General features: G+C 48.4%; 1 protein-coding gene across 2 annotated transcripts in view; it reads left to right on the forward strand.

Moving 5' to 3' along the window:
• CTDSP2 (CTD small phosphatase 2) overlaps nucleotides 1-19,035 on the forward strand; it is a 70,211-nt gene that overhangs the window by 38,098 nt on the left and 13,078 nt on the right. Inside the window, exons 2-3 of one of the 2 annotated variants that reach the window (XM_081898974.1) lie at nucleotides 11,078-11,226; nucleotides 13,748-13,786. In XM_081898974.1, the coding sequence (XP_081755100.1) occupies nucleotides 11,078-11,226; nucleotides 13,748-13,786 (188 nt within the window). The remainder of the gene's footprint in view (nucleotides 1-11,077; nucleotides 11,227-13,747; nucleotides 13,787-19,035) is intronic. The other variant, XM_081898975.1, reaches the window with a different exon arrangement.

Genomic DNA, 19,035 nt, shown 5'->3' on the forward strand with positions numbered 1-19,035 from the left:
GCCTTTCAGATTTACGAGTGTCAATAGGCGCTGGACCCTGTTGATGTAACACAGTGCGTGTGAGCTGCTCTATAAGCTCCTTTATGTCCTTTCACTTTCATGGCCATTGAGCATTATTTGCAGGAGGCAAACCAAAGCATTTTGCTTGGGGCTTTCATCGCAGGCAGAACGAAGCACAGATGTGACAATACAGAAAGCTCTCTCTCTAGTTCACACACCCAATCCATTTCTGATCTCGCAGCACCTTAAAGACACACAGTTTTATTATGTATGGCACAAGCTAAGGGTTGCTAATCTGCAGCCATCCAGGTGTTAATGGACCACAACTCCCTTTATCCCTGGGTTCATAGGAGCTAAGAGTCCAAAACCATCTGGAGGCTGCCATCTTGGCTACCCCTGGTTCGAGTTTTCACCAGATCATGGTGTGTAACCCTGAATTGGCAGATAGATATTCATAATGTGGAGTGAGATGGGATGGGGAACATAGAGAAGAGAGTTCAGAGGGAAATGCAATGCAAAGAAACAGTCTTCTTGTTTGTAAGTAGCGTTATGAAATCATCTTTTTGGGGATGTGTATGCAGAGCTGGCTTTAGTGCGGTGCAGGAGGTTCCCCCGCAATACATATATTTAGACGTGGGTGGCGCTGTGGGTTAAACCACAGAGCCTAGGACTTGCCGATCAGAAGGTCGGCGGTTCGACTCCCCGCAACGGGGTGAGATCCCGTTGCTCGGTCCCTGCTCCTGCCAACCTAGCAGTTTGAAAGCATGTCAAAGTGCAAGTAGATAAATAGGTACCGCTCTGGCGGGAAGGTAAATGGCATTTCCATGCGCTGCTTTGGTTCGCAAGAAGCAGCTTAGTCATGCTGGCCACATGACCGGGAAGCTGTACGCTGGCTCCCTTGGCCAAAAAAGCAAGATGAGCGCCGCAACCCCAGAGTCGATCAAGACTGGACCTAATGGTCAGGGGTCCCTTTACCTTTACCTTTTAGCCATATTGATTCTTATGCTGTCAGCAGATTCTTGTTGTTGTCTTTACTTGTAGGCCCAATACCATCGCAAATGTGTTGAGTTATTTGGTTAGGGTGGTGGCTGTGTTTATGGGGTCTGATGTTGTGACCATTAGGTCATCTGCAAAGAGCCCTAATTTGTAGGTTCTGCCTTTTAGTTCCACTCCCTTGATGTCTGTGGCTGCTCGGATTTGTGTTGCTAGAGGTTCCAGAGCCAAGGTGAATAAGAAGGGAGACAGTGGGCATCCTTGTTTGTTGCCTCTTTGGATTGCTATGTGTCAGGGGCTCAGGAGCAGGGGCGCAGGAGAGGGAGGAAATGGAGAGTGAGGGGGAGGAATCCGAGGGGAGCGTAAGCGATGACAGTGGTCCGAGGAATTCCCTGAGTCTCTCCAGCGAATCGGAAGATTCACAGAAGGGGGCGCCCATGGCCAGGGCAAGGGGGGTGCCTAGGGGGACACCCCAGGAAGAAGGGGCCAGAGGGGACTCAGAGAGCAGCAGTTGGAAATCAGGACCAGCTTCCCCACCAGAGCGCAGTGGGGGGGAGGAGTCCCAGGTATCGGGATCAGGCTGCTCACCACCAGCGGGAGGAGATGAGTCAGGATTGACCACGCCTCCATCGGAGAGCGCGGAAATGCTCACTAGGAAAGTTGGAGGCTGGGCGCGCGCGCCAAGTTCAAATGTACAGGCGAGCGGCACAGCAGGTAGCCCGGATAGGGAGCCAGGTCCTAAAGCCCGCCGGAAGGAGGGACAAGAGTCAGGGGGGTCAGTGTCAGAAGAGTCCAGAAAGGAGGAGACCCCGGGGGCAGAAGGACCCAGAGGAGGAAAGAACAACGGAAGAGGTGGAGTAAGGCTAGAGTCTTAAACTGGTGTACAGGGGGCGGAGACTCAGACGGAGCTTCGCCGGTCTAGGTTCTAGACGTAGAGCTGCACGCTGCGGCTTGTAAATGGAAACTGAACTTCAATAAAGACTTTTGTACATTACCACCGGCTGGCGTTGGTCCTCTGCGAGCTGGGACCCAGAGGCAGCTCTGACACTATGGTATTAGAGTCCTGCATTTTCCTGAGGCTTGGGAGTAGATTTGTTTGAGGGTTTGTAAGAAGTTTGGACCAAATTTCATGTTAGTTTGTACTGCTAATAGGTGTTTCCACTCTAGGCAATCATGTCTAGGGACACAATTGTCAGTGGGCGTTTTAGTTGCCTTCCTGTGTTCGATAAGATTCAGTAGTTTCCTTATGGGGTCTGTTATATTGCGACCAGGGATGAAGCCCATCTGGTCTGGGGCTATTAATTTGTGTGGGAATTTTTTTAGGCCAAAATTGATGTGAATATCTTGTAGTCTTGGTTTATTAATGAGATTGGGTAGTAGGATTCTACTTTGAGGCTGTCTTTGAGTGGTTTTGGGATAGAGAGTATTTTGGAGGCAGTCCAGGTTTTAGGAATGACCCCCCCTTTTATGATGTCGTTAAATAGGCAAGTCATGTAAGGCGTTAGGGGTTCTTGGAATTTCTTGTAGAATTCTGCTGTAAAGCCCTGGGGCTTTGTATGGTTTCAGGTTTTTGAGGACCGTATCTATTTCCTCCAGGGTGATAGGACTGCCCTTGAATTCCTGTTCCTCATCAGTTAAGGTTGGCATGGTCTGTCCTGCTAGGAAATTTCCGATTTCCTTCTTGGGTGGGTTGTGGAAAGTGTATAGGTTGGAGTAAAATTCCGCAAATTCTGTGGTTTTCTTTGGGGGAGAATGTTACGTTGCCGTCTTTTTTTGGTGATGCAGTGTATTCTTGTTTTGAGTGATGTTTTCCTACACCTGTTTGCTAATAGTCTGGAGTTTTCCCCTCCATACTCATAGAAGCATTGCTTTGAGTATAGAATGTTGACCATTGTTTGGTTGATTTCTAGGGAATCTAGTTACCTCCTTTTTGTTCTATAAGGTGTCTTTTAGCTCCTGTTTGTTTGTATTGTGATGAGAGGGCCTTGATGTCCTCTTCTATTTTGCTAATTTTTGAGGATGCTTTGAAGTAGTTTTGGAGAATTTTCGTGAGACTTTCTCTAATTAGTTTATTTGTGGTTAGCATGAGACTGAAGGACCATGATGGGGTGGTTTGTGTTTCTTCTCCTATTTTAAGTGTAGCTTCTACTGAGGCCTGGTCTGTGATCTTAATGCTACCTAAGTTCATTGAGTCAACCAAGGGAATCAGACCTCGTGTGAGCAGAATGCTATCTAATCTGGACACTGTGTCGTAGCGCCCAGACAGGAATGTGTGGCTGGTGTCTCCTGGGTTTTCTTCGCCCCATATGTCATAGAGATCTCTCTTTTTTTAGCATTTTGTAAGAATCCCTAATTGTTTGGGGTTTCCTTTGGAAGAAGGTTGCCCATCGGGCTGTAGGGTGGATGTCTTTCAGGGAGATAACTCTCATATTTAAGTGAGGTCACCTCCCAGGATTGCTTCCCTATTGGAGAAGGAGAGGAATTTGTTTAGCGTTTTCTGGATGAACTCTAGTTGTTTCGAGTTTGGGGCAAATATGGAGCCAATAGTCAGTTTAGTTTTGCCATCTGGTGTCCCTTTAGCGAAGATGAATCTGCCTCTTTTGTCTTTTAGGACTGTCGTGGCTTTGAAGTTCAGGTCTCTACTGAATAATATGGCTACTCCGCAGGCCTTTCCTGGGCCAGGTGCAACCCATTGTTGACTGAAGCGGAGATCGCTCAGGAGTTTGCTTCTTTTGGGTGGATTGTGTATTTCTTGTAGGAAGGCAATGTGTGGTTTCATGGTGTTCACATACGAGGCGATGCATTTTCTTTTGATAGGGTTTCCCCAGCCCCTCACGTTTAGTGCAATTGCCATTCTGCTTGTCTACTCTATAGGATGATTCCCTGCTGAGAATCAGTGTGGGGTAGTGGTTAAGAGCAGTGGATTCGTAATCTGGTGAACTGGGTTCGCTTCCCCGCTCCTCCACATGCAGCTGCTGGGTGACCTTGGGCCAGTCACACTTCTCTGAAGTCTCTCAGCCTCACTCACCTCACAGAGTGTTTGTTGTGGGGGAGGAAGGGAAAGGAGAATGTTAGCCGCTTTGAGACGCCTTCGGGTAGTGATAAAGCAGGATATCAAATCCAAACTCTTCTTCTTCTTCTTCCCGTCTGGGCTGCCCTGTGTCTCTCACCTTATATTGTCTATCAAACCTATTTTGTTGCACTGGCATAAAGTGTGATGGGTGGGGGAAGAGGGGGATTGGAATTAGATTTGGGTTAAAGAGTGGGGGGGTAGATTACAGAAAGTAACCTATATGTAGTTATATAGGAGTTTGTTTGGGAAAATGTGGACAGTCTGCTTCCAACCAGTTGGTACTGGGTCTCAGCTGGCATGGAGGGCCTTGTTTAAGAATAGGCTGTCCTCTCTGTCGTTTGCGATAGGGAATGGTCATTGAAATGGTGTTAAGTGCCTTTGTGATGCCTGTGTTTAGGTATAAGGTTTATAAGCAATGTTGTCAGTGTTGTTAATAACATTATTGGTTTGTTGGCGTGTTAGGGTAGGGATATGGGTATTGGCATGCTCTGGCGCAACCGTTGTGCTGGTTGTGTGTCAGATTTTTGCCTGTTTGTTGATTGTTTTGTTGAGGTTGGGGGTATTGTTTTAGTTTGTATGGGTTTCTTTCTTTGTTTTCCTTTTCTTGTACCTACTGATTTCGTTCGTTGCCTTTGTGCGATGAAGGAAGAGCCCGAGAGGTTGGCGGGTGTGTGTGTGTCTATTTCTGTTTGTGTGGTGGTTCTTTATGTGCCGCTGGTAGGGTCCTTGGGGTGGGGGGCTGAGATTGTGGGTCCTTGGGATGATTGAGGAGGGGGGAGTGGAGAGGGTGAATTGTTGTCTTCTGAATATTGGGGTGGGGGTGGGATTGGGGGGTCTCTATGGAGGGGTGGAGTGGGGGGATAGTGGTGGTGCTGACAATATTAATGGCTTGGGGGGGAGGAGAAAAGGAGGGGGGGTCACCAGTCCGTCAACTCGAAGTGATTTCCATATGCTTCATTTGGCTGTGGTGGTTGTTGCAGAGTTGTCAGTCTGTGGTATATGGGTTTAGCTGAGGTTGGTTTGTTGCCTTGTGTTGTATGTTCGGTGGGATGGTTCTATGAGCCCAGGACTGTTTGTATTTCACCATCAGCCCGGGGTGAACTGACAATGTGCCCTAGAATGCACTCTAGTGGTTAAGAGCAGTGGACTCGTAATCTGGTGAACCGGGTTCGATTTCCCGCTCCTCCACATGCAGCTGCTGGGTGACCTTGGGCCAGTCACACTTCTCTGAAGTCTCTCAGCCCCACTCACATCACAGAGTGTTTGTTGTGGGGGAGGAAGGGAAAGGAGAATGTTAGCCGCTTTGAGACGCCTTCGGGTAGTGATAAAGCGGGATATCAAGTCCAAACTCATCTTCTGCAAACTGTTTTTGTCTCACTACCTTGATTTTATTTAAAATGGTGGAAGATTGCCCACCATTACCAGTCTTTGAATCTAGGATCCCTTCCCAACAAGCTCTTGAGGAATGCCCCTTTCCCCTCTTTTTAAATCAAGTGCCGTAGTCTAACGTTGTGGACAGATGGCGAAATTCCTTCGGAGTGAATGCTTTCTTTTTTGGGGGGGAGAAAGGTATCATGTGCCAAGGCCTGCTGTGAAGGCTGAGGAAACTCTGTTCCCTGGGTGGGCTGCTTGCTGGCTCCTTTGAAATTCTCCAGCTTTCTTCCTCATGTAGACCTTATAGCTTCCTGCCTCCTCTTTGTTGTTTATCGTATCTGGGTGTTCTGTCTGCAGTGGATGTGGCCCAAATGCAAGTCAAATATGCGCACCCCGTTTCTTGGCAATTCCCCACCTCCCCAATCCAAGAGGTGTGCTCGTTAGTGTGTTATATGCTATATGTATATATAATCAAGCTCATCGTTCCTCCTGACCTCTCCTGGTGGAGGGGGAACCTAGTAGTAGTAACACGGTAGAATGGTGGGTATCGTTTGTGGGCATGCAGTGCCACCTGCTGGTGGTTCCTTAGCATCACAGACACAAGAGTCCCTCGTTCTTCATTTTTACATGCTGATGGTTTCGTGCTAACTTACAGGAGGTGCAGCCCCCACACAACCGACTTGTGGAATGCATTTTAATAATACAGGGGGTGGGGAAGATTAAGGATGTTTATGGATGATGGATCTGGAGGGAGGGTACATCATGGTACTATCCATGGGCTAGTTCGTGTGTTTGGATGCAGAATTTGGGAAATACAGCCGTTCTTGGACGTAATCCGTTCCGGAAGTCTGTTCGACTTCTGAAAACGTTCAAAAACCAAGGCTTGGCTTCAGGAGAGTCCTGCACTCAATCGGAAGCCGCGTCGGACGTTCAGCTTCCAAAAAACATTCGCAAACCGGAACCTTCACTTCCGGGTTTGCAGCGTTCGGGAACCAAAATGTACAAGTACCAAGGCGTTCGCAAACCAAGGTACAACTGTATGGTTTTCTGGAAAGCATAGAATTGTAGAGTTGGAAGGGACCCAGAGAGTCATCTAGTCCAACGCCCCTGCAATGTAGGATTCTCAGCTAAAGCATCCATGATAGATGACCATCCAACCTCGGCTTAAAAACCTCTACCACCTTCCAAGGTGCGACAGCCCTTTAGGTATTTGAAGATGGCTATCATATCTTCTCTTTTCCCTGATAAACATACCCAGCTCTCTCAACCTTTCCTTCTAAGGCTTGGTTTCCTTGATCATCTTGCTCGCCCTCTTCTGCACACTTTCCAGCTTGTCAACATCCTTAAATTGTGGTGCCCAGAATTGGGCACTGTATTCCAGGTGTGGTCTGACCAAGGCAGAATAGAGTGTACTAGTACTTCCCTCGATCTGGAGACTATTTTTAATCTTTGTTGGAAGCCGCCCAGAGTGGCTGGGGAAACCCAGCCAGATGGGCGGGGTACAAATAATAAATTATTCTTATTATACTTCTAGAATAGCACTAGCTTTCTTTGCTGCTGCATCACACGGTTGACTCATTCAAAAAAACCCCCCACAAATCTCTATATGGTTGCAGAACTCCAAGCTGAGGCTTAGAAACTAAACTAGACATTGAGAAGAGCTAGCTACCTGTTGGAAAGCCATCAAGGTCTTCACTGATAGCAGTGATTCCAAATTGTTCCCAGCCTGGGTTCCTACAACCGTATTTTTTGCTCTATAGGACTCACTTTTTCCCTCCTAAAAAGTAAAGGGAAATGTGTGTGCGTCTTATGGAGCGAATGCAGGCTGTGCAGCTATCCCAGAAGCCAGAACAGCAAGAGGGATTGCTGCTTTCACTGTGCAGCGATCCCTCTTGCTGTTCTGGCTTCTGAGATTCAGATTTTTTTTCTTGTTTTCCTCCTCCAAAAACTAGGTGCGTCTTGTGGTCTGGTGCGTCTTATAGAGCGAAAAATACAGTATCTGTTTAGGGTCAGGGGACATGGCCTGAAGCAAACAGAGAAGGTGACACCCAAGGGCATCTCTGGCCAGACTCGTCACTTGTCGTTATAGCACCAGAGTGAATCCTTTTGGCCACTTTATGTCACCTAATCTGCAGATCTAGCCATCCTTTCTGTAGTCTTGGTGCTAAAGCACAGCAGTTATTAGGCAGGTAGCACCCTTCTTCCAGCAAACTGCCCCCAGTAGGCTGGAGAAAAAGGTGCCTTTATCTTGCTTTGGGTGAGCAGGTGCCTTAAAAATACACAAACTGTCTATACATTTTACCGATGTTTAGCGATGGTTTGATCTTGTCAATGTCAGGATAGCCTTGGTGTTCTTTTCTAAGAAATCTTAGTATTATAGAATCATAGAATTGGAAGGGACCTCAAGGTTCATCACGCCCAACCCCCTGCAGTGCACAAATCTCAACAGTCTCCCATCCAATTTGAAACCAGGCTGGACCCTGCTTAGCTTTGCAAATGTGCCAGCAGTTTTAGTGCTGCACCACTAGGAGGATAAACCACTAGGGAGATAGAAGTTGAACAACAACTTGTAACTTGCTGATGAAGTGCTTTTTCAACACCTTATTTTAATTATTATTATTTTTTAAATCCCACCTCTCTACCAAATCTTCTTCTTCTTCTTTGGCAATCACTCATAGCCGAGTAAGATTGCCTTCCATAAACACGGTTTTAACAATGAGTCCGTATGTCACTGTGGAGGCCAGTTCTGGATCCACACATCATTCCACAGAGGGACATTGGTTTCTGGGTGGGAGTTGATCAGAGCAATCATGGCTATGAGCTGCGATGGCCATGCTCCACCTCCACAGTCAGAGGAAGCAATGCTTCTGAACACCAGTTGCTGGAAACCACAGGTGAGGTGAGCGCAATTGCACACAGGTCCTGCTATTAGTTTCCCATAGGCATCTGGCTGCCCACTATGAGAACAGGATGCTATGAGAACTGGACTAGGTGGGCCGTTGGCCTGATCCAGCAGGTCTCTATATGTTCTTATGTACCGTACAGTCATGGGATGCGGGTGGCGCTGTGGGTTAAACCGCAGAGCCTAGGACTTGCCGATCAGAAGGTCGGCAGTTCGAATCCCTGCGACGGAGTGAGCTCCTGTTGCTTAGTCCCTGCTCCTGCCAACCTAGCAGTTCAAAAGCACGTCAAAGTGCAAGTAGATAAATAGGTACCACTCTGGCAGGAAGGTAAACGGCATTTCCGTGCGCTGCTCTGGTTTGCCAGAAGTGGCTTAGTCATGCTGGCCACATGACCCAAAAGCTGTACACCGGCTCCCTCAGCCAATAAAGCGAGATGAGCACCGCAACCCCAGAGTCAGTCACGACTGGACCTAATGGTCAGGGGTCCCTTTACCTTTACCTTACCGTACAGTCATACTTCATGTTACGTTTGCTTCAGGTTGCGCGTTTTCAGGTTGCGTCCCACGGTGACCCGGAAGTACTGGAAAGGGTTACTTCTGGGTTTTGCCGCTCGCGCATGCGCAGGCGCGCAAAATAAAGTCACGCGCATGCGCAGAAGCGGCAAATCGTGACCTGCTCGTGCGTAGACGTGGGTTGCATTCTTTTCAGGTTGCGAACGGGCCTCCGGAACAGATCCCGTTCACAACCAGAGGTACCACTGTAATCCAAAAGGAACCGAGGGCTGGTGAACTTGCAATTCTAGAGTGTAGCTGGTCACAACCCAGGAGGGAGAGAGGAGTGGCATTTTACTGTCTTCTCCTTCCTGCTTTCCAGTCTGTTGGGCAAAGAGTAATGTTTTTATTTGGCACAGGTGCATGTAGATTTGGTGGGGATTCCAAATTTGGGGGTGCAATTCCTTGTTTCCAGCAATCACCCAGCTGAGTTGTGATAGTTGGGGGCAACTGAAGCAAGGCCCTCAGCAGTGTGGAACTTAAGGAGATGTGGCTATGAATGAGACATTACTATTTTTATATCTACATTTGTTGAGAGTTGGTGAAACCTTTATTATTGGTCTTACATGACAGCCTCACTAATCGGCGTAGGCAGAGAGGTGCTAATAATATAATAATAATTTATTTGTACCCCACCCATCTGGCTAGGTTTCCCCAGCTACTCTAGGCGGCTGCCAACAGAATATTAAAAACACAATAAAACATCAAACATTATAAACTTCCCTAAAATGGGCTGCCTTCAGATGTCTTCTAAAAGTCAGATAGTTTATTTGCTTGACATCTGGTGGGAGGGCGTTCCACAGGGCAGGTGCCACTACCGAGAAGGCCCTGCCTGGTTCCTTGTAACCTCACTTCTCGCAGTGAGGGAACTGCCAGAAGGCCCTTGGAGCTGGACCTCAGTGTCTGGGCTGAATGATGGGGCTGTTTAGAACCAGTTTCCTTGATGCTTTGCACAACTCTTGGGTTTGGATCCATCTGTGCTGCTTCCTCTTCCTCTTTCTCCTCCTTCACCTCCCATTTCAGCAACTTCTCTTGGACAGCCAACATCCTCCTCAGTCCTGCAATCTTTTGTCCCTGGGGTACTTTATATTACCTGTGACAGGTGCCATGCTGAGCAGGCCTCCTCAGGTATAACTTGCAACCTCACGGCAAAGCAGGTGTCAATGGGCATCCCTGTCCATGGCTAGCAAAACCAGAATAAATTAGATGAAAATTTGCTCAATAAAGTATGCAGAATAAGAGCAAGCACACTAACTCCATCCATGTGTTAAAACCATAACAAATTGCAGAATTTGAGTCTTAGATTGGTGGTGGAATTTAATGTTTTTAGCATAGAGGAGGTACAGTTCTGACACTGGACGCCAGCTGGGCTGCACTGATGGAACAGTAGTCCTTTGTAGGCGCACAAGGAAAGACAAAAGCAGTTCATCTGGGGCCACTTTGTTCGTTGCAAGCAGAACAAATGATTGCAAGGCCCCCATGGACCCATAGAATATGATAAGATGTTCTGGGCCCAAGGTCTCCCAGGGAAGCAAAACAGACGAGAGGGGAGGGGAAAGAAGGGTCCCATAGCTTGGCAGGAGAGCACATAATTTGTATGTCCTGGAAGAAATCTTTGGGATCTTGGCTTAAAATGACCACTAGTTGTGGGGTCTGCAGATTGCAGGGCCAGACGGTTACTTCCAGTAAGGTAAAGAGACCCCTGACCAGTAGGTCCAGTCGCAGACAACTCTGGGGTTGCGGTGCTCATCCCACTTTATTGGCCGAGGGAGCCAGCGTACAGCTTCCGGGTCATGTGGCCAGCAGGACTAAGCTGCTTCTGGCGAACCAGAGCAGCGCACGGAAACACCAATTACCTTCCCACCGCAGTGGTACCTATTTATCTACTTGCACTGGTGTCCCTTTACCTTTACCTTACTCAAAGCAGCACACACCTTTCTGTCCTACACTGGTTTGGAGAACTGGCGTGTCACTTTTTGGGGCCAGTCAAAAAATGTTCCAGCGAAGAAGCTTGCCTCCTTCACTGGCCACCCCCAGTGTCTCCCAAAGGAGGCATGCTTCAACCTGCCTGAGACCTAATTCACAAACCCTTACCCTGGATGAAGATTTGCCTGCTCCTGTGTTTTGGTCCTGGACGAGTGCCGTGAGATCTAACAAAGTTCTTTTTGTCATTCCCTTCTCAGTCTTGGTGTCCAAATCCTCCCCGAAGAAGCCTCGCGGCCGGAACATCTTCAAGGCTTTCTTCTGTTGCCTTCGCGCACAGAATGTCGGGCAGTCGGGCTTTGGTGGGGATCATGGCCCACACAAGGAGGAAACCAGCACCATTGCCAAGGTGAGTGGAGGCTGACGCAGCGATCGCTGAATTACACCCAGAGAGTATAACAGGAAGTGCTAGTAGTATCTGAGCTTCTGTTCTCTAGCTTTTTTCTGTCCAGGTTTAGGCTGTGCCCCATTAGGATATCAACTCTGTCTTAGTCCTCCAGCTACCCAAACCCTGAAATTGTCCCTGTCTCTGTTTAAATGATCTCTCTCGCTTGACACTTCCTCTCATCAGCATTTTTAACTTTTTAAACTCCTGGCTGACCTGAGTTCACAAGATGTTAGCCTCTGTTTACATCTGACTGGCTCTCTCCCAATCAAAAATGGCTTTCAGGAGGGAGCAGTTACTTTGGATCGGAACCAAGTGCTTCTACGGCCGTTTCACACATTACAGCGCTGCCGTGTAGGAAATAGCATAAACCCCACACACAGAGCATGATCCATGACTATTGTGAATATCAGTATTTCACTGCTTGCTAATGAGCTAGTCTCTGTGGGAAGACATATAAGTGGGCTTCAGCCTATTTTCTATCCAGGGAAGGAAAACTCTTGTATAGTGGTACCTTGGTTCTCAAACTTAATCCGTTTCGGAAGTCTGTTCCAAAACCAAAGCGTTCCAAAACCAAGGCGCGCTTTCCCATAGAAAGTAATGCAAAGCGGATTAATCCATTCCAGACTTTTAAAAACAACCCCTAAAACAGCAATTTAAGACAAATTTTACTATCTAAAGAGACCATTGAGCCATAAATTGAAAGCAATAATCAATATACTGTACTATAAAATAAATAAGACTGTATTGTAGATGATAAAAATTAAAATTATTTTTTTTCTTACTTGCACTGATGATAGTCATTGTATGGGGGGCTTTTATCCATTTCTGCAGTCACACAATCAATCAATCAGTAGCTGAACTGGGTTTCACGCAGTCACAAAAACAAATTAACCAAAAAAGCCTCAAAAACGCGAAATAAATAGCAAAAACAAAAGTGCCAAACTTAATCCGTTCCAGAAGTCCGTTTGACTTCCAAAATGTTCGAAAACCAAGGTGCAGCTTCTGATTGGTGCAGGTGCCCTGGAAACAATAACTGACATCTACATCAGATGTTCAGCTTCCGAAAAACATTTGAAAACTGGAACATTTACTTCTGGGTTTTTGATGTTTGGGAACCAAGGTGTTTGAGTATCGCGGCAAGGTACCACTGTAGATGCTCCTGGTCTCATAGCCCCATCCCTCCTCAAAACATATGCATTTGACAGCATTGTTGCCGCCACCCCATCTATAGATATCCCCCTACTCTTTTAAAAAAGAAATATATATGAAGCTATATATAGTAAGGGACGCAGGTGGCGCTGTGGGTTAAAGCCTCAGCGCCTAGGACTTGCCGATCGAAAGGTCGGCGGTTCGAATCCCTGCGGCGGGGTGCGCTCCCGCTGCTCGGTCCCAGCGCCTGCCAACCTAGCAGTTCGAAAGCACCTCCGGGTGCAAGTAGATAAATAGGGACCGCTTACCAGTGGGAAGGTAAACGGCGTTTCCGTGTGCGGCTCTGGCTCGCCAGAGCAGCGATGTCACGCTGGCCACGTGACCCGGAAGTGTCTCCGGACAGCGCTGGCCCCTGGCCTCTTAAGTGAGATGGGCGCACAACCCCAGAGTCTGGCAAGACTGGCCCGTACGGGCAGGGGTACCTTTACCTTTACTATATATAGTAAAGGAAACTACTGCTGATCACATACCATATTTTTTGCTCTATAGGACACACTTTTTCCCCTCCAAAAATGAAGGGGAAATTTGTGTGCGTCCTATGGAGCGAATGCAGGCTTCAGGAAGCTACCCGCAAGCCTTCGGAGCGCTGTGGGAGTGCCCGCCGCACTCCAAAGGCTTGCGGATAGCAGCCTGCAGCCTGGGGAGCGCTGCACAGCGTGCCCCAGGCTTCGGGCAGATATCCGCAAGCTTTGGGAGCTCAGCAGGAGTTCTGCCAGGCTCCCAAGGCTTGTGGAAAGCAGCTTGCAGCCTGAGGAACTCCCGCTGGGCTCTGGAGGCTTCGGGTGAATGCACCTTGAACGCACAGAACGCACCTTGTTTTAGAGGGGGGAGAACAAGATTTTTTTTTTCTTTCCTATTCTCCCCCTCCTATGGTCCGGTGCGTCCAATAGAGCGAAAAATACGGTATATTGCTCTTCCTCTCAGCACTGAATTTCTGCAGCCTGTTCCCCACACACTTTAGAGTTAAGGAGCTGAGGCTTCCTTCTGGGTCAGTTAGCAGGGCTCCCACACTGTTCTCAGTCAGGAAACCTTTTCTTTGAAGACTTGAGACTCCCCCAGCCTCCATCACGTCCAAGCTTTTGAGGCTTGTAGGGTCACCTGTGTCAATCTGAACCTATTCGTCCATTACCACCACAGCCTTTAGGATCCTGCTGCTTAAAAACTTAGTGGGTAAATTCAGAGGCTTTCTGAGATCCCTGATAGTAGTATTACACAGCCATGCCTTTTTCATGATACCTACATCTCTGCTTTCCTCTTTCCCCTCCCCTTTTAGTCTGATCTGTTGCAGTGTCTTCAATACCAGTTTTACCAGGTATGTCTTTGTTCCAAAGCCAAGGGAGATCTGCATCTCCTCTTTAGCCAGGACTGTGTTTACCTTGTGCGCAAGAGTGCAAAAAAGCATTCTCCACTGAGAGGAACTTGCGTTTCGATTCTGACATCAGAATAAATTCAATCTAATCTGCTCATCATTTGGTTGCATTACATACCTTTTCCCGCTAGCCATGGGAAGTGGACAAGAAGATATAATCAAAGCCCCACATCCTGATCTCTGCAAGTTCTGCATTTCATACTCCACACCAACCATTTGCCCTGCTCTTCCCAGGCAAAGCTCTGTCCTTTAGAAGCTCCCAAGTCCGAGCTAGGGTTTTTTGCCAGCTCCTTAGTGCTCTTTAGGGACGTGGGTGGCGCTGTGGGTTAAACCACAGAGCCTAGGACTTGAAGATCAGAAGGTCGGCGGTTCGAATCCCTGCGACTGGGTGAGCTCCCGTTGCTCAGTCCCTGCTCCTGCCAACCTAGCAGTTCGAAAGCACATCAAAGTGCAAGTAGATAAATAGGTACCTCTCCGCCCGGAAGGTAAACAGTGTTTCCATGCGCTGCTCTGGTTCGCCAGAAGCGGCTTAGTCATGCTGGCCACATAACCCGGAAGCTGGACGCTGGCTCCCTCGGCCAATAAAGCGAGATGAGCGCCGCAACCCCAGAGTCGGCCACGACTGGACCTAATGTTCAGGGGTCCCTCCTTTAGTGCTCTTTAACACTCAACTGGAGCAAATGTCAGTTCCGCAGATGGTTGTTTGGTCTGATTGAGCTTTAAAGAGCGGGTTTTCACAGGGAAAGCTGCTGAGTCTTAAAACAAGTAGTGCTGGCTGATGTCAATTGGGACTGGTAAGGTGGATGACAGGGAGACTTAACTTTAGGTGGAGCCGCAGCCAATGACAGGCAGAGCCACTCCCAAGCGAGGGCAACCCGAGGTTAATTTTTTCTTTAGCCACTGTCAATCCTGCTTGCATCAGAGTATGGATTAGGTCCTCGAGAAGAGTGTCAGGGATGTGTGATGATGAAATTAAAATATCATCCATGTAATGACAACAGATGACCGCTAGGTGGCGCTCACGGAATGGTTGAAGCGCCTTATCCACATAATACTGGCATAAGGTCGGAGAATTTTTCATACCTTGTGGGAGAACCGACCATTGAAAGCGCTGGGTTGGCTTGGAGTTGTTCAGGACTGGCAAAGTGAATGCAAAACGCTGTCTGTCTTGTGGTGCCAAAGGGATAGAGAAAAAACAGTCCTTGAGATCGATGACTGCAAGCTGATGGTCTTGTGGCAACATGTTGGGATTTAGAATGCCAGGTTGCAAGGTCCCCATAGGGTGCAATTGGTTGTTAACCCTTCGTAGATCGTGCAACAGACGGTATTTTCCAGATGTCTTTTTTCTGATGACAAAAATAGGCGTATTCCATGGGCTGGTAGAAGGTTCAATATGCCCCAGTTCAAGTTGTTCCGCAATTAACTGGGCTGCCACTGCAAGCTTCTGTCTAGGCAAAGGCCACTGATCCACCCATACGGGGGTGTCTGTGGTCCAGCAGAGAGAAAGCGCAGTCCGGGGCATGGCAGGGGCAGCCCTTAGCATAAATTTGTAGAAATAGTAGTTTCCGCTGCAGCAAGCAGGTCTCGCCCCCAAAGGGAGACGGGAATGTCTAGAACCAGTGGTAAGATAGTCATTTCAAAGCCTTGTGAGCCTTGAATCAAAATAGGGTTCCTGCTGCGCTGGGCAGCTGCAGCGCCACCAACGCCAATGACAGAAGAAGCTGGCTCAAGTGGCCAGGCAGAGGGCCAATCCTTGATAGCGATCACAGAACAGTCTGCCCCCGTGTCCAAGACCCCTTCAATCGTGCGACCCCCAAGGGTCATGTGGATCTTTGGACGCTTCTCTGTGACTGGGAAGGTAGCAGCAATGAGGGGGTCATGGTCCTGGGTTGGCTTCGGGACGCATATAAGTTTTGCTATAGGAGAACCTGATTGCAAACGCGCCTCGCGATCAGAAAATACAGTCACATAGGGGTCATTTTGATGTAATCCATGTAAAACATCTGGAACAAGGTGGATCCCTTGCTGCAAAACCTCTGACAGTGGAAAAACAAGGCATTGTGCTGAAGAAGAAAAACCAGCCCCTATCGACACCCTGGCTTGGTGTGGTACAAAGGGGACTGGCAGGTATAAGTCCTGAATTAAAAGGAGGCGAGGTAAAGCCGGAGGTGGGATGGCTGGAGAATGCACTGGATCCCCTATTGTTGAGCCTGGGCCCGGGGTGGGCCCGACTGCCGGTTTCCCGTCGGCTGATTTTGCTGGTTCTGCTGAGGCGTGGCGGAGCGACACTGATTGGCCCAGTGGAAACCTTTTTTGCAAATGGGGCATTTTTTGCTAGGACGACATTGCTCTGTATTAGATCTGCACTGTGCACGAAAATGGCCCACTTTGCCACATCCATAGCAGGTTTTATCCTTTGCAGGATTTTTGGACACAGTGGAGGATAGAGCTGCGGCTAGCAAGCGAGCTTTATGTATCTCAGTCCCCACCGATTGGCAGGCTTTAAGCATATCTGCAATGGCTACATTGGGAGTTGCCATCAAAGGGCGTAGTGCTTGCTTACAGTCCTCATTCGCATTATCAAACGCAAGCTGGCGGACAATCACTTCTTGGGCTGCTACGTCCTGAACTTGCCGTTTAAGGGTGTTATACAAGCGATCGACAAATTGTCCATAAGGCTCTGTAGGACCTTGTCTAACGCTCCCCCATCGGCCATCGCGCTCAGTTTTGTCATCAGGGACAGAAGCCAAGGCCTCCTGAGCAGCAGCCGTAGTGGCCTCCCAATATTGAGGATCGAGAGTTAGCTGTTGGGCAACAGTAAGAAAGTTGCCTCCTCCCGTTAACCCATCGAGGACATCAGCTTGGGTTAACATGACGGGGGCTGGGGGTGGGGCGGCACCAGCAGCGGCAGCAGCCAAAGCAGCCTGATGATTAGCCAATGCAACATTATTAAGATTATTCCGAATCCCATCAACACGACGTTGGCAGGCCCAGTGCCAAGCTTGTATAAACAAAATCATTTGATGAGGCTGCATTACAGTGCGGGCCAACAGCTTAACATCCTCTGGTATCAAATTTTGTTGAAAAATAGTGCCTAACAAACCCAGGGTGTAAGGAGATTGCAAGCCATTGTTCTGGACAGAGGAATTCAGTTCTTTTATGAATCTCAAATCAAACTGTTCGTGCCGGGCTGGGCCTCCCCCTGGCGCGGCAGGAGCAATCACAGGAAAAAGATTAGGAGTTGTAGAATCAAAAGCTAGCAACGGAGCAGCGGCGCGAAGAGATTCTTGAAGTGGGGTGGAAACGGTGCCAGATGCCTTGGGCAGAGGAGGTGGAAGAGCGGGGGGTGCTGCAGAATTTGAAGAATGCAGGGGAGTGACAGGATGAGGCGAAGAGAGAATGTCCGGAGGTTTAGGAGGAAGGTTTGAGGCAGGCAAAGCGGGAACCGGGGGGGCGTCTGAGGAAGCTGGTGCAGCAGCCAGAAGAATGTTTGAAGGAGTTAAGCACGACATAGCTTTGTAGACGTTACCCCAGGCATGTAAAACCTTTACATCAATCTGCGGATGATTTTGAAAGAAGTGTCCAATTTTTTTCCAATCGTCTAACCCCCAATTTCCATCCTGGGGAAACCACGGGCAGTGGGTGTCCAGGGCTTTTATAAGGGACTTAAGGTCAGCTTTCCGAACAGCAAGGTTGTTACTGGCCAAAAGGAATTTAAGGTCTTTAAAAAATTTTTTCTGTGGTGCAGAGAGAGATTTTCCCATGATTGCAAGAGTTGCAAAAAAGAGCAGGGAGCACTTACCGAGGGATCCTTAGGAGGATGAGGGAGGCGCCTTTTGCCCTGTCCGGGCGGAGATAAGTGCTGATCCAGAATCACATTCACACGGGAGCTCTCACCGGGGATCCACTACGTGGATGAACGACGCGTCTGCAGCCCTGCCGGGCGAGGTGAGGCTGAACGTTGTAAAACAGCATGAAGTCCGAAAGAAATCACACGGGAGCACTCACCAGGGATCCACAACGTGGATGAACGACGTGTTGGTGAGTGCTGAACAATGAAAAACAACGTGAAGTCCGAAGGCAGTCACACGGGGCACCAATTGTCGAGTTGCAGCTCGGCATCCAAAGAAAAATCAGTCTCACACCATAGTAGGTTCCAAAATATGGCTGCTTCTAGGGCTAATGCAGCACAGCTTTTATTGTGTGAAATCAGAAAGATACAAAGTACAAGCCAAGCAATTTGTTCTAGCAAGCAGATAAGAACCTTCGCACTAGACGATGCGAGCATCAGGCCATGCCACGTTAGCCAATCATATAGGACATCACGAGCTGTCCACGCGCTGTTCATGTTCCAAGGATGCTTCTAGCTATGAAATCACCCTATAACAATAAGAACTTTGCTCATGCTCTCATGTACAAGCAATCATTTTCCCACAGCAGTGCCCCATTCACCATAATGGAGCAGCTTCAGCTGAGGACAGAGTGCAAACCTGTGATCCTTCAGACCTTGTTGGACTCCAGTTCCCATCCCAGTGGTCAGGGATGATGGGAGCAGTAGTTTAGCAATATCTGGAGGGCCATAGGCTCCCCACCCCTGCTCTAGTAGCCTTTGCCCATATTTGCCCCAGTCCAGGCAAAGTCAGTCACCCCTAAGTCCTTTTGACTGTATAAGTTTGTCACAACTTATACAAATATCACCGTTTTCAACATTGCAGCATTTGAGTGAGACTTAATTGCAACTAACTTAACACAGTGGGTGGCACTGTGGGTTAAACCACAGAGCCTAGGACTTGCCGATCAGAAGGTCGGTGGTTCGAATCCCCGCGACAGGGTGAGCTCCTGTTGCTCGGTCCCTGCTCCTGCCCACCCAGCAGTTTGAAGCATGTCAAAGTGCAAGTAGATAAATAGGTACCGCTCCGGCGGGAAGGTAAACGGCGTTTCCGTGCGCTGCTCTGGTTCGCCAGAAGCGGTTTAGTCATGCTGGCCACATGACCCGGAAGCTGTACGCCGGCTCCCTTGGCCAATAAAGCGAGATGAGCGCCGCAACCCCAGAGTCGGTCACGACTGGACCTAATGGTCAGGGGTCCCTTTACCTTTACTTTAACTTAATTTTGATTGTTCCAGGCTAGATAATCTCTGCAGTAACAAGGGCCAGAAATGTTCTTGAGTGAAAGAAGGAAAGAAAGAGAGAA

Source organism: Podarcis melisellensis (genome assembly GCF_964234715.1).
Source record: "Podarcis melisellensis genome assembly, chromosome: 2".
Lineage (NCBI taxonomy): Eukaryota > Metazoa > Chordata > Lepidosauria > Squamata > Lacertidae > Podarcis > Podarcis melisellensis.